Here is a 14,469-nt window from a genome sequence, read left to right as displayed (position 1 = left end):
GCTTTGGGACGGGATGAGTGGGGCTGAGCTTCCCATGGTCACGGGAAAGGTGGGAGCTGGGTGCCCCCAGAAGGATAGGGGATGCTGGGGGAGAGGATGGGGAGCTGGGGGCACAGAGGTTTGACAGGGGCTGGGGATGCTACATGTGGCACAGGACCCTACAGGGAAATAAGAGCAAAGCACAGACCCCACCAGCACTGGTGCTAAGCCAGATGCACCAAGCACCACTCCCAGGGCAGCATGGCCCAATCCAGCCGATAACGTAGGAAAGCTGAACCGGCACAGTGATTCAGCTCCTCCAGCCTGGCAACCCCTTCAACAATACCAGACTGCCAGTAAATGGGACACCCTGCACCCCAGGCCAGGTATATTTACTGCAATTGTGTATTTATGTGGCATAATTAAATTAAAAGCCCCAGGGGACCACAGAGGAGGCACTGCCCTTAAAGTAAAATTCTCCATCTGCTCTGCATCCCGCATCCATCTCCAGGGTGATAAGGGACCAGAGAGAGCCACATGCAATGACATCTACAGTCAATAAAAAGCATTTCAAACAGAAAACTGGATTACTGGCCAGGGAAGAGCAAAGTGATAGACTGTCTCTGGCAGATTAATGCTTGTTGGTTGCTCAGACACATTACTGACCTTGTTACTGCCTCCAAATTACATGCTTTAGCAGAAGATGATTGGCCACTGTCTTTCATAGCTGTCTGCATGTGAAAATGCTTTCTTAGAGCCTCCCTAAGTACACTCTGGAAGGATTTCGGAGCGCTTGCCCATCGCGCTCCCCTCTGTGCGCACATGCCTGGTTGGGGCTGTTTTTTAAGGCTGGAAAGAGCTGCCAGCTCCAGCATATCCCATGCACCATGGCTCTGCCAGCACCAAAGCCCACTGCCAGGTGACAAATGGCTGCATTTGGGACCAGTCACTGGTACTTCTGCAGGCTGTTACTGGCTGGAGCAAGAAATCCAACACAAGCAATAACATTAGGAAAACTGTTTTACCTTGCAAGGGTGTGGGTCAACCCCATAGGTCTCCAGAGTCTGGGCTTTCCTGAGAAAATTCAGCTCTGAAGTAGCTGGTGTCTGCCCACTACAGGAAGGAAAGAAATAGGAAAGAAAAAGAAAGAATATTCCATGAAAGACATGAATGTGAAAGTCAAGTCCTTGGCTACAGGGTTTCTGTTAACAACGAGAGGCATCAGCCATGGCATGTTCTCGTTACATTCATTAGCACAATCAATCTGCAGCAGGAGACCAGCACTGGAACCCAGCCTTTCTTCTCCTGCCAGCTTGATCCAGCAGGAAACACACTGAACCAGCAGCACTAGAAAGGACCAAAATTCAGGAGCACCGGCAAAATTGAGGGCTGAATTCCGTATATGCAGCACAGGCATTTCTTCAGGGGAGAGGAAAGAGAAGCTTGCCCAGCAGCAGCCCACAGCACGTAAGGGCACAGCTCTGCTGGGTTTCCAGGAGGTTAAAACCTCACCGTCCTCCCCAGGGACCGCTGTCGGGTCAGGAGGCAGCCCTAGAGGCACCACCAGTGCCACAAACAATGGGGCTTTGCTGAAGGCTGGAGGGTACTTATGGGGGGGTTGGTCACTGTCCCCATCCTGCTGGGGAAGACCAGGGACCCCCTGGGCCGTGCCAGCTGAGCCAACAGCCAGGAGCAGGCAAAACCCCTCAGGCCTCCCTGGGACAGGAGGGATCAGGGTTGATTTTGCACCAGGACTGGACTGCTGCATTGCCAGCATATTTTTTTTATTTGTCTGCACTTTTCTGTGGCTTGTCCTTGGCTGCTCCATCATGCTTTCCCTTCAGCAAGCAGAGGTTTGGTGGGACACGACAGCTCCTCTCACAAGGCGATCTGTCGTGATGCCTCTATGCCATCAAATGACCTGCTTTCCCAAAGCCTACTCTGTTCTGTATTTTTGTTTCTACCAACACTGCCAAGAGCACCACTGGCTCTCAGCTGGATCTGACACGCAAGAGTGGTAAGCACACATCCTGTGGCACAAGTGAAAATCCTGAACGGGGTTAAAAATCAGCTGAGCATCAGTAATCCCTACAACAGCTGAAACTCCCGCTCAGCGAAGCCCCCAGTTGTACCTCAGCTCCGACTTGTGGATCTCTGCAATCTTCCTCTCCAGCTTCTCCGAGTGTTTGGGAAAGAACTGGAATTTGGAGCTGTAGCCTTCTGGGTGCTTCCCTGGGTCATAGTCCCCAATTTCGGCTGGTGGGAGACAGAATCATTCAGGAACAGCAGCACAACCCAGACCGCAGTGTGCATCCCCCTCCCAGCAGCACCTGCCTCAGCAGTGGAGCTGGTGGCAACCAGGCACAGGGCTCAGAGCATCCCAGAAATTCTGCTCCAACCCAGCCATGCTTCCCATCAGGAGGGATCATTTGTAAGACATTAACTGTGTCCAATTAATCTCATCGTTTGCTCGGGAATCACCCGGCAGCAGATGGTCACTGTCCCAAATTTATTAATTCCTCAAGCTATTTGCCAAGAACCTCCCAGGAGCTGCACTGGGTCCGTGCGATGGCAACCTTGGGGTGGTCAGCCCGGAGCATCGTGGGGGCACCCCCGATCCCCATCCCGGCCCCAGCCAGCTGCAAACGGGGCAGTGAGGGAATTCTGCTCACCCTATGGATACAACTGCACCTTGAAAAAATGTAATTAGTTGGAAGTCTGTAAAGTGACACGAAGAAGAAAAGCTCCTTCCCCTCTTTACCTAGCCCAGGGAAGTGCTGCTGGGTGACCACGGGGACAGCTGACACAGCAGCTCTGCCCTGCAGCAGGGTCCGGGGCTGCCTGCTATGGCTGCAGGCAGGGACTGACCCCCATCTGGAAAACGTGCTTCAAGCCTGGGCAAGCTGCAAATGCAGCTACAGATCTGTCCTCAGGACAATCCCAGTGGCCCCAAGCACTGAGACCAGGGTGCAGAAATGCCAAAACAGCCGGATTTCTGAGCTCAGCCCTGCTCTCTCCTCGGCATGGGCTGAGGCAGCTCAGCTCGCTCCCCCAGCACCCCGCCGGGGCCAGCAGTGATCCCTGCTGACATTTCACTGCAGCATGGCTGTGTAGCTGGTCCCTCCTGCTGGGATTTACAGTAATCCGGCAGCCAACCATCGCTGGGGGATGAAAGGACCTTGCTCTCATTTAATTCCCTCCAGCCTCAGGTCCTAAGTGAAATGGAGACGTTACATTAATTTTTATGTTTCCTGCTTAAAACACCAAAAGGGAAGAAATACACCAGGCACTGTGAAATAACTCCAAGACGCTTTGGAGCTCAGACTTGTCTTTTTTGATTGCTGAGGTGCATCCCTCCAGCTCATCCCAGGGATGTGAGCACAGGCACTGGGGGGACTGCAGAGAGCCACACTGGCATCGTGGCGAGCCAAGAACCCTTGGGTAGGGAAGCCCACTTGCACCCCCAGCATCGCAGTGCTGACGGCACTTCAAGATGCTTTTCCATCACACCAGCACCACCCAGCTCTTCCAAACAGCCTGACGACCCCTCGCTGAACACCCAGGTGTTGCACCACATCGAGCAGACTGGCCACCTCCACGCGTTGGGAGGGAAGAGCAGGCAGAGCCATGTCGGCAGGAAAACAGGCAGGAGGGCGGATCAGGCAGAAAGTTTTCAGAGGTTTTTCCACCTCCTGCTCCTAACTCCACCAGTGCCTCTGCAACTTGCTGACAAAAGCACTTTCTTTGCCGAGGTGCTTGGCAGCAAGCAACGAGCTTACCCAAGGCCATCTTCATCCATCCTAGCAATCAGCAAGACTGCATTTCACTCTGGAGCCCTCTTTGCAACTGCAAACTGCAGGTGCTTGCCAGAGTTACTGCAGGCTGTGCACAGCCACGGAGAGAAGTGCTTTGTCACAGGGCTGCTTCTGTGCCTGGACAAGCACAGAACCAGGAGCCACAGGCTGAAGATGCTCACAGGGATGCCGCTGCCCTGAAATGCAGGTGGGACAGCTCAGGGAGCAGATGGCAGTGCAGCGTGGCTGCTGTGGCTGAGACCCCAACACCAGTCCTCACCCTCCTCTAGGCCAGCACTGCACGGCACAAACACAGCCTTGAAGCATGAGCCCCGCACTGGCAGGATGACATTTGTATTCTAGGTGCAGTGATCTGTTGTAAGTGAAATAATGTAATCAGTACTTAGCATGAAAAGCAAATTTATCTTGTCAAAAAGCATTACCTTGAAGGATATAGGCGGCCAACAAAGCAGCATCGGAAGTCTTGCAGAGGAGACGGCCGTGGTAGAGATCCCTTTTGATCTGCAGGAAGACTAAATACCTGAGGACAGAAGAGACAGTCCATTTGTTAAGCAAAGCTTAAATGACCTAAACAGGCAATATAGATGTGGAATATCTGTCATGAGACACTTGCACTAACATTTTCCTGTGAGTTCCAAGCAGCCCATTTACAAGACAATACTCTTCCTAGAAGCAAACAAGTGCTAATCACCGGGCAGTTCCCCAGTCAGGATGGGTGCTGGAGCCCAGATCTACATGTCCCAGTCCTACTCCAGCATACAGGGACACTGCACCTGCCCCGGGGCTGGCACCTGACCCAAGGGCTGATGGAGGTCTCCACTGAGGGCAGAGCTCCAGCAGAGCTCCCTTGGGCACAGAGATATGCAGATTCACATTTGCAGAAAGGAGGAATCTCATAGACAAGGGTGTCAGTCCCTTCTGCCCATCAGCCCCCGAGTCCCCCGCGACGATGCTTCACCCTGTTTTGGACAGCAGTGTCTGAACACAACTGCAACCACCCCAGCCCATCACAAAGTTGCCAGGGGCTGACGTTCCCAGGGACGATGCTCTGAAGGGGGTCTTGTGGTCCTAAGCCCACCAGTCTGCTGCACTTCCCGGTCCTGCATCCTCGCCTGGCTGCTCAGCTTCCCTGTAACATGATTTTCTCCTTCCCAGACTTACTGTATCCTTCCAGGTCTCTGCATATGCACCCACTTCCCTCCTCCATGCTCGCCAGTGATCAACACCACATCATTTAGAGCGAGCTAGCCCATGTGCTCACCCATCTCTATCTCCATGCACCAAAGCCCAGCGAAAAGATAAACTCTATATTGGAAAATTACATATTTGAATAAATTTAAACCTAAGTAACAGTTTTGGCTGAGTCATGTGGCAATGCATTTGGGAAAACCTTTTCATGGTAAAACCTAAGCCATAGAGTGAAGGAGCAAAATGGAAATTGGAGTGCTCAGAAACGTGTTTAAATAATCACACTTGCACTTTGCAATATCTCAGTCATGCTTCATTTCTCAAATCCGTATTTATGATGAGATAAACCACTAATTTCCACAGATAAAATATATTAAAGAGAAATCCAGTTATTAAAGTGTATGAGTCCAGGGGAAAATGAATTTTAAGCCCAGGTTTTGGCTGCAGTTGCAGGCACACCTCGAACGGCAGCAAGCAGGGGCAGGTCACCCGTACAGGGGGCTCACCCTGAAGCTGTGGGGGGCTGTCAGCCCCTGACCCCAGCCCCTGGGCAGACAGCCTGAGCCCGGCTGGGCTGCAGAGCTCCACATGCACATCAGCTGCAGGGCACAGAAGAGGCAGGAGGTGACTGCAGTCCCAAAGCTAGGCTCATGTTTTATTCGTGGGAAGGAGAACAGTCTTCTCCCCATTCCCACCACCCTCTCCCAAGCACCAGCAGCCTCAGCGGTCGGTGGTCAGGGCATCCAGTGCTCCGGGTGACAAACCCTGCTGCTGCCTGGGCACACCTGCATGGGGCCAGCCTGGATGGGGACCCCCAGGCTCAGCTGGCAAGCACCCCCACCACTCTCTCCCAGCACAAGACTTTCTCTGCACCAGCCCCTCCCCAGCACAGGCCTCGAAACAAATGCATAATTGAACAGGCTTCACCCTGCCAATCTCCCAGCCTTGCTCTCATGCCCCCTGCCCCAGAAACCCTGTTCCCTTTAAGCAGGGAAAGTCTTCAGACTCGAGCTGGTTTTACAAACAGAAACATTCAGCAGGTGCCAAACAAGTTTTCCAAAGCCTTGCCTACGCCTTGGAAATATCCCCTGGAAAGGGGAGTTTCCCAGGTAGCACTGGCCTGTGAGATGAGGCCGCCTAAGAAAAGGACATTAAAGACAGGAAATATTTTTGAGCTTGAACCAGCAAGCTCCTGGGCTGGCTCCGTCCCCGGGAGCCACTGCTTTGCCTGCAAGCAGGTTGAAGGATTTCCAGAGACCCAGGAGGTGAGATGCTCACCCTGCCCCCAACACTTCCCCCAGCACCACCCCGAGGCTTTTGGGTCCATCTCCCACCCTCTGGAAATGCTAAATCCCTGACCTGCATTTCAGTTCTCCTTACTGTGCTTGACAACTGCAGATGTTTGCTAAGCGCTGATTAAAGGAAAGAAATACAATTAACATATTGTATGTGCAGCTTAATGCCCACATAATAGCTGTCCTTATTCGGAGACAGTCTGTGGCCATTTCACATTTAAATTAAGGTCTGATGGCTATACAGGGTTGCAGTTGATGGGAATAAATGCAAAAACTGCAAACTAAATAAATGCCTCTTAAGCAAAACAAGGAGACGTATCAGTGTGAAACTATTCCTGGGCACTTCTGTTGATCCCCTAAAATGTCCCTGTACAAAAAACCCGAGCAATCCTAGCCAGGAAAGCTGATCACAGCACAACTCCTGGCAGCAGCAGAAAGACTGGCATCCTGGACATGAAGACACTTTTAAACAGGCCCAGCAAAGGCACACAGGGCTCTTTACAAATGCTCAAATGCTTTCCTCCTCATCTGCATCTCCCCTCTAAGGTCAGACCCAAAGAACCGAAACTTTCTCAGGCTTCCTAACAACATCTTAAGAGGTTTTTTAGTTTTGGTTTTTGTGCCCTTCTGCAAAACATAAGCAAAGCTGTCATTAGTTTTCTTCATTACCATAGGGAAACCAGATTCCAGAAAAGTTTTTGAAACACCTCACCATCCTCTACTACTTCTAACTGATCTGCCCCACAAAAATACAGAGAGCTTATTCACACAAAACTGAAGTAAAAGCTGAGCCCAGGTATATTCCAAACACGCTGCATAACAGGCTGCAAAAGCCCAGACGTCCTCTCTCATTTGCTGCCTGCTGAAATAGACTGAAAATCCCAAGAATTAAATCCTGGAATATATTTAGCTCTATCAGTAAGCCTACTTGACACGCTTAGCATGGACCCCAGCTATTCACTGAGAATATGTAGTGGCAGCCAGAGCAAATGGAGAAATGGCAGCCCAGCGTGGGGCCTGGATGCAGAGGGATTTGGGGCTGCACGGGTTCAGGCTGCTGAGCCTGAGCCCCCCAAGGGAGTGACAAGGGCTATCTGCCACCGTTTGAGGATTTTGGGGACCAAGATGTTGGGGGTCCTGCAATCTGCAGCAGCTGACTGTCCACAGTGCAACATGGCATTTCCAGCCTGCTTTGAAGACAGCAAGAGAAGTCTGTGCTACTTTTGTCCCTGTTTTTTACAGATAAGCGGGGGGGGGCTTCCTTCTCCAGGATCGACCATCTCCTGCCTCAGACTAAGGTGCATCACAGGTAAGAGCCGAGGTGGGAAAAGGGGAGCACTGCAGCTGCGCACACAAATAATCGTGGTTCTTCCCCACACCCAGACCCTTTGTTCACAGGTGCAGCTCACTGGCTTTGTCTGGAGCCCTCACCTGCATTTTGGCAGATGGCACCCTGCAAGATCTGCACCCTTTCACACCCCAAACCTAGATCCAGGGCATAGCCAGGAAAAGCAGTTCTGCAGTCATTTCTTCACACCTCACCTCTCCAGATCATCTCCCTGACGCGGACTTCACATAAGGACACCTGCAAACGACTGAAAGCAGAAGGAAAGCCAAGCATTTCCCTCCTAGAGCTTGTTGTGATAATCAGCGGGTCAGCAGCTGGCACTTTTTGCCCCAGCACACTTTTGGATCCTCTGAACTGATTTGATACTTTTTTTTTAGCGGCCTGCAGGTGCCCACGTGCCGTGAGTGAGCTGACCAACTTCCTAAAGGTACAAGCAGGCCCTTGATTTGAAACTAGGGAAAACCAGTCAAATAGTCTGAAAATCAGGACGGCAAAGCACAGCCTGGCAGAGGGGAGCAGCAGAGACCACCAACGCCATCCCAGCGCCTGCTCTGCCCTCCCGCCCCCTGTCCCTCCCTGGGCAGGGCTGTCGGACACCACCACGGCTGCTGTCACCCCGCCAGCTCTCAGGTCAGGCTGAAGAGCTTCTTGCACCTCTGCACAGTGGGCAAATGATGCAGCCTGCACCCCGCACTGGGTGTAGCAGCAGCAGAGGCACTGCAGCAGCAAGCAGGTCCTGCCCCTGGGGTAGGTGACAGCCTTGGTCCCGGGCTGGTGGGGACAGTGGGGTGCCTATGCCGTGGCAGTGCTCTGGGCCCTAGGCACGCTCCCTCCAGCATGCCTGCACCCAGTCCACACCATTTTTATTACCTTTTCCCTAGCAAACCGCAGGCTTGTAAAGACAAGTAAGATTTGCAGCAATAACGGCAAAGAGTTCCAGGGGAAATACGCAGAAATCTTTAGCAAAGGTGCCAGCCCAGCTGCCTCAAGCACAGACCCGACCCTCCACACCATGGCAGGCAGTGGGGCCTGGGCTGCTCTGCCCCGGAGAGCCACAGTTGCTGGTTGTTTTCCAAAGCTGCTGCAATTTCTCTGGGAGTGCTCTTCATGTCCTTCCTTCTGGCAGGAAGAGCGACATGAAGAGCCCCTAAAGATAGAAACTCAAGAGAAGCGCTGTCAAGTTCCTGTATCGCAGTTTATCACCCATTTCTCCCAGAGCATTCATGCCCCTTACGTAAAAGGGATGTGGCTAATTACTTCCAGAGGAAGTCAAGGGAACTGGAGACACTCAAACCCTTCCCAACAGACCAAGCACACATAATGACACCCTGAGCTAAGGATGTGCTCAGGCAGTGGCACTAACAGCTGATTCAGAAGTGGCAAAAGTATCAGCAGAAGCAGAAAACGGACCCTCACAGGAGAATTGCTCCTGCTTGAACCCACCTTCCTGCACTGACCAGGACTGGGGGCTTCCAGCCAGCAGGAGATATTTTGGAGAGCCGCAGGGAAGGGCACGCACCTGGTGCAGCCCAGGAGCCATTCTGCATTGGCAGCATGGTCCTGAAGACATGCTGGACGTTCCGGTGAGCAGTGCTGCAACTCTGAGCACTTTGCCCTGGAAACGTGGGTTTTGTAACTGCCTGCAGCTGAAGAACAAGTCAGTGGGTTTAGCCCCACAGCCAGCGCTCCCCGCCAGGCACAGTGGTTCCACTCGCTAACAAAGTACAGGTGGGCATTTCCATGCCTTTCTTCCACAGTTGGGACAACCCAGAAACATTCAGGTTTGTTCGGAAATCTAAATGGCTGTTGCTCTCCCTTGACTATAAACCGAAGCTCAGCAGAGTGTTCCTGCCTTGGCCAAGCCTTTGCTGCCCAGTGCCGGCCAGTCCCACCACGCCAGGTGCCCCGTCCTTACCTGGTGATCTCCTCCTTCAGAGCAGCAGGGTCCGTGGGATAAAACTTGACACGGAAGCACATGGTGAAAGGAGGCTGGGCTGCAGCAAGAACAGCAATACCGCAGTCACCAAACGGCAGCGTTTGTCTCCTTCGTCCTCCTGAATAACCCCGTTCGAGGACACAGTCAGATATTGCTGGGGGTCTCACCTGCCCTCCCTCTTACTCCCAAACACACCCAGCTGCCCTTGGTAAGGAGGGAGCAGATGGGCACAGGGCCATTCCCCACTGCAGCGGCCATGGTGGGAGCAGATGTCCTCGCTAAAGCCGTGGGGACGTGCCCATGGCACTGGCTGCCAGCCACACAGCCCGGTCCCCGCTCGCCAGGCAGGCTCCGGCACTGGCAAACCTCATTTACTCATCCCTGTTGTTTCTGTCCTGGTCTCCAGCAGGGCCAGTGCCCTGTGCCTGTGTGCTGAGGGGCAGGGCTGGCTGCTTGTGTGGTGGGACCAGTGGAGGATGATCCCACTTTCAGCCCAGCAGAACAGCTTTATGGATAATCAAAAAGGCCCTTTTTCTGGGAGATGTGTTGGGAATTGACCTCTGAGGGGAAAGACCGGAGAAAATGGAAATACATCTAAAAGGAAAAGAGCACACACTGTTTATCTAGGACATCAGCTCGCAGCAATACTCACCCCTCATCTGCTTCACAACTGACTTGGTAAATTCCAGCCAATGCTGAAACGAAAAAGAAGGTAATTAAAGCAACTCAGTAACAAATACTTTCAATTAATAACATTGACTCTTTGAGGCAAAATTAAAGAAACAAAAAAACCCCCAAACCTCTGCTTGAAATAAAAGCCTATGCTGTGGCAGATCTGTAAGCTGCATGGCAGAGGGGGTGGGAGGGGGGCTGCAGCCCCTGCTTGTCTGTCTGGCAGCCAAGGGAGGGCCCGATCAGGACCCGAGCCCCAGCATCCTCCATCTGATGTGGCTGGGCATCGCTCAGCGGGTGGTGAGCAATTGTACTGTGCATCACTTAGTTTCTCTTCTCACTTCTCTTTGGATTTTATTACTCTCCTCTTCTCCCTCCTTTTCATTGTAATTGTTATTATAGTTATTATTTTTATTGGTTTTATTTTATTTCAATTATTACATCGTTCTTATCTCAACCCTCGAGTTTTACATTCCTCCCTGATTCTCCTCCCCATTCCCCTGGGTACTGGGCCGTGAGCAAGTGGCTGTGTGCTACTTAATTGCTTGCTGGGGTTAAACCATGACACCACGTTACATGCCAAAGGCACCCTTCTTCACCCTGAGCAACCTCCTGCTCTGGGTGCTCTGCTCACCAACTAGCTGAGTAAGCAATCACAGCAAAGAGGTGACCACTTTTGACCAGGAGCACCTGGTCCCCAGTTGTTAAAACTGTCCCTCCCTGGTGCCACACAGTTGCACTGGATGGTGCCAAGGAAGCGTATGGACCGGCCACTTGGAGATGCGATTTTTAAAGCCTAAACCAAGGTCCAGTGTGCAGAAAGCATAAACTCACCTCCCTGCAGGCTGGCAGCTCCAGGGAAAGTGGGGCTTTGCCCAGTGGGCTGCTCACCTCGCTACGGCCACAGGGACATGCAGCTCCTGGTGTTGGTGGCTGCCCGTGCCGGCAGGCGGGAGCGCACAGCAGCGCGGTTCTGCTGCGAGGGTGACTGCTCTGCAGCACTGGCTGCAACGACTGCCTGAAATCGCCCAGCCCAGCCCCAGCAGGGACTGGGATCTGTAACTGCAGCACGACACCGGGAAGGTTAAGCTCAAGCCTGTATTTCTGAAATTATACTTCTGTGCCATCAAAAAGAAACCATCAAGCTCTTGCCTGCAGCAAAGCCTCTGCAATAGCTGCTGCTTTGATTTGACATTGTTTGGCCAGGCATATTTAGGGAACAAAACGTTGTCAGTCAAGAAGTAGCTTCAGATGCCTGTGTGTTGGGAAGAGGGAACCCTCAAACACCAAAACACGAAAGCAAAATGACTACAATTAAGACAAACACTAGTTAGCACCAGGGATTACAGGCCTTCAAAGATGCATCACTGAAAACTGGATTGCCATAGAAAACTCTTAAATATTAATGTCTACCACTGAGGCAAAACCAGCAAGCAGTGGCTCCACGCAGCTGCACAAACTGCACTGGGTTTTACTCGGGCTTTTCTGGGGTGCATTTGGCACCTGCTGCAGATATGCTGCTGGTAGCACTGCAAAAACCAGTGACGGGTCAAGGCGGCCATGACATGCCCTGTTATCTGGGGGTCTGGTCCCTTGCACTGGTAACTCCTGTGACTGTGCAGGCACAGCCCCCTGCTTAGGAGGCTTTGGGAAGCCTTGGGGCAAGGGGGAGTCCCATGGGAATGCACCCCAACACTGGCAGTGAGCAGTCCTGGGACTCCGACAGCGGTGTCAGGACAGGGAACATCAGGGAGGGTTCCTGCAGGAGATGCCTGCCCAGGTCCCAGGAAGCCACCACAGGACCAAGGGAACCTCCGGGTCACCATTGGTCCCCACCATGCTGAGAAGAAGCACTGTTGTCTTTTGGACTGGGCTGAAATGATTTCAGATCCTCTGACCCAGATGCAACAGAGAGCTGGGAAATGATGGGTAAGGAAACAGGATTTTTTTCCCCCCTCTCTTTTTCTCCTCTATCGCTGCTGTCCATAGACCTGCGCTCTCAATAGACACATCTCACTTGGAGCAGCCCCAGGGCAGTGCACAGGCTCCTCTCGGCCACGCTTAAAAATTAAGAGGTTTTCAATGACTGCCACGTGCCCTCCCGGCAGGAGCTGTAGCTGTGCCTGGAGCATGCTGCGGGCTGCAGCAGCCGCCTCTCCCACATCACAGGAGCACTGAGGCTCCCAGACCAGCCCCGGGCAGAAGCAGAGTCCAGACCCACTCACTGTGCTCCCCCCTGCCAGGCTGCCAGCCAGGCATATGGCAGAGCACACCTTCAATAAGAAAGACTGACTTGCGCATCAGAAATAATGGACTGAAGTGACAGCTTAGTTCATCACCAGCTTCAACGCAGCACTTTCAGCTGAGGAAATGCTAAACCAGGGCAACTCTTCGATAGGCACAGTGTCCCTGAGCTGCAGGGCTGGGGCTGGCTCCCACGCAGAGGGGTCTCCCCGCTCCCAAGCAGTCCCCCACCGGGATGCTGCTCAAAGCTGACCTCTTACACAACCCTCGTGGCCTGAACTGAAACAGATTATTCCCAGAACCAAAGCACCAGCAGAAGGAGTGTTCTTGGCATCATTGTGCCAGCTCTGCCTCTGTGCCCCTCTCCCTGAGTGGCTCCCACACTGCTGCAGGCAGCCGCTGCCCACCAGCTTTGGGCTTTGCACCCAGTGTGCAGGAGACCCTGGGCACTGACCCACCACAGGTAACAGCAGAGAAACAGCCTCTCCTTGCACCAGCTCGGACAAGAAACAGACCCTGTGTTCTCCATCTGCCCACCATTTGCTTCAAGTGAAGATGCTCCAAGAAAATCGCCGATACACCTCCTCCACACAGTGACTGCACCGAGGGGGTTTCCAGAGCACTGTGCCGAGCTCTTGGTGAGCACAGACTTCAGTAGCTCTCCACCGACTGTGCCCACAGGGATGATGCATAATAATCCATTATGCACAGGGTTTTATTTCTGCATGTGTTTAAAGAGGCAATTCACAAAAAAGCAGGGGAACAAAGAGCCAACACAAGTGGAGTGTCAGTTAATGATCCCTCAACATCATTCAAGAAAAATGCTGCTCTCCAGCACTGAAGAGCCACCACTCCACAGCCCACTGCAAATCCAGCCCTCAGAGGTCGTGCATCAGCGTGACAATGACACCAGGAGGCAAATCTGGGAGAAAGCTGGAGAAGCAGGGAGGGATCAAGACCAGAAAACATGAGTTGGTGGGCACAGGTGACGCAGCAGGGGGTGACGGTCCAGAGACCCTGTGAGAGGCAGCAGCATCATGTGCCCTGTGATGGCTGTGCTTTAGCAAGGTAGGAAGGACAAGGAAGAGGAGGCTACCTCCGGGTGAGAAAGCCACATGAGTGTCAGTGGGTGCCCTGGAAGGGAGAAGCGGGGAGCAAAGGGCTCACATCAGCCCCATCCTACCACAGGCAGCAGCAAGGGAGCAGCTCTGCACCCAGCTCCTTGCTCAACAGCGTCTGCTCCCCATAACAGACGTGGTAAAAGGTGCCTTGGGGAGCTGGAATTGTTCGTTACGGTGGCTTGTATTGATCAGCAGGAAGTGCAACACAAGATTGTTATTAATAGCTACACCCGCGAGCATGTTCACAGCGCTTCTCATTCACAAGCCTCAAGCGCTCTAATGGCAAGCAGCGATTTGACATACGTTTGTGCAGAGCTTGCGTTCCGCACAGGCTTTAGAAGGCATACGGACAGTTAACCCTGAAGAAGTGGCAAGACTCACTCACAAAACTTCTGCAGGGAAATCCAGCTCGCTGGGACTGTGGCACATGGGACCCACCTGCGGGGCTCTGCCCCTGTGGGAGGCTGTGCCACCCTCCACCCGCACCGGCCGCAGCTGCCTGGGGTCTTGGCAGGACTCCGTGCAGATCCGTGCTGGGAGCTGCACTGGCGGGTCAGACCAGGTCCTGCCGCAGGGGCTGTCAGCTCTGTGCACTCCCACATCATGTTTCACCACACAACCATTTGGACTCTCAGCACAAAGCTGTCGCACGGCCTAATCTCAGTGTTAAAATGTGATTCTCTGCTAGAATCAGTCCTGCAAACCCAGTGTCAGGAGACCTCCCTCTTTGCCTTTGCAATAGCATCACATCCTCTCACTTTGCAAACACGAGATGCTTTCACCACTCACATGGGGATCTGAGAGCCATGTGAGCTCCTCCAGCTTGCACATCCCAACCAACGCCAAGGACACGTCAGCAGAGCAGGGACAC

General features: G+C 53.0%; 1 protein-coding gene across 4 annotated transcripts in view; it reads right to left on the bottom strand.

Annotated features, from left to right (window-relative positions):
• FRMD5 (FERM domain containing 5) overlaps positions 1–14,469 on the bottom strand; it is a 111,879-nt gene that overhangs the window by 12,861 nt on the left and 84,549 nt on the right. For 2 of the 4 annotated variants that reach the window (XM_055817344.1, XM_055817353.1), the window contains exons 3-7: positions 10,214–10,256; positions 9,541–9,679; positions 4,217–4,314; positions 2,112–2,235; positions 1,005–1,092 (exon numbers count right to left, since the gene is read on the bottom strand). In XM_055817344.1, the coding sequence (XP_055673319.1) occupies positions 1,005–1,092; positions 2,112–2,235; positions 4,217–4,314; positions 9,541–9,679; positions 10,214–10,256 (492 nt within the window). The remainder of the gene's footprint in view (positions 1–1,004; positions 1,093–2,111; positions 2,236–4,216; positions 4,315–9,540; positions 9,680–10,213; positions 10,257–14,469) is intronic. The other 2 variants (XM_055817347.1, XM_055817357.1) reach the window with 1 other exon arrangement.

Source organism: Falco peregrinus, chromosome 1 (genome assembly GCF_023634155.1).
Source record: "Falco peregrinus isolate bFalPer1 chromosome 1, bFalPer1.pri, whole genome shotgun sequence".
In the NCBI taxonomy this organism is placed as follows: Eukaryota; Metazoa; Chordata; class Aves; order Falconiformes; family Falconidae; genus Falco; species Falco peregrinus.
The sequence above is the reverse complement of the archived record's forward strand: the minus strand, read 5'-3'. Positions and strand labels throughout refer to the sequence as shown.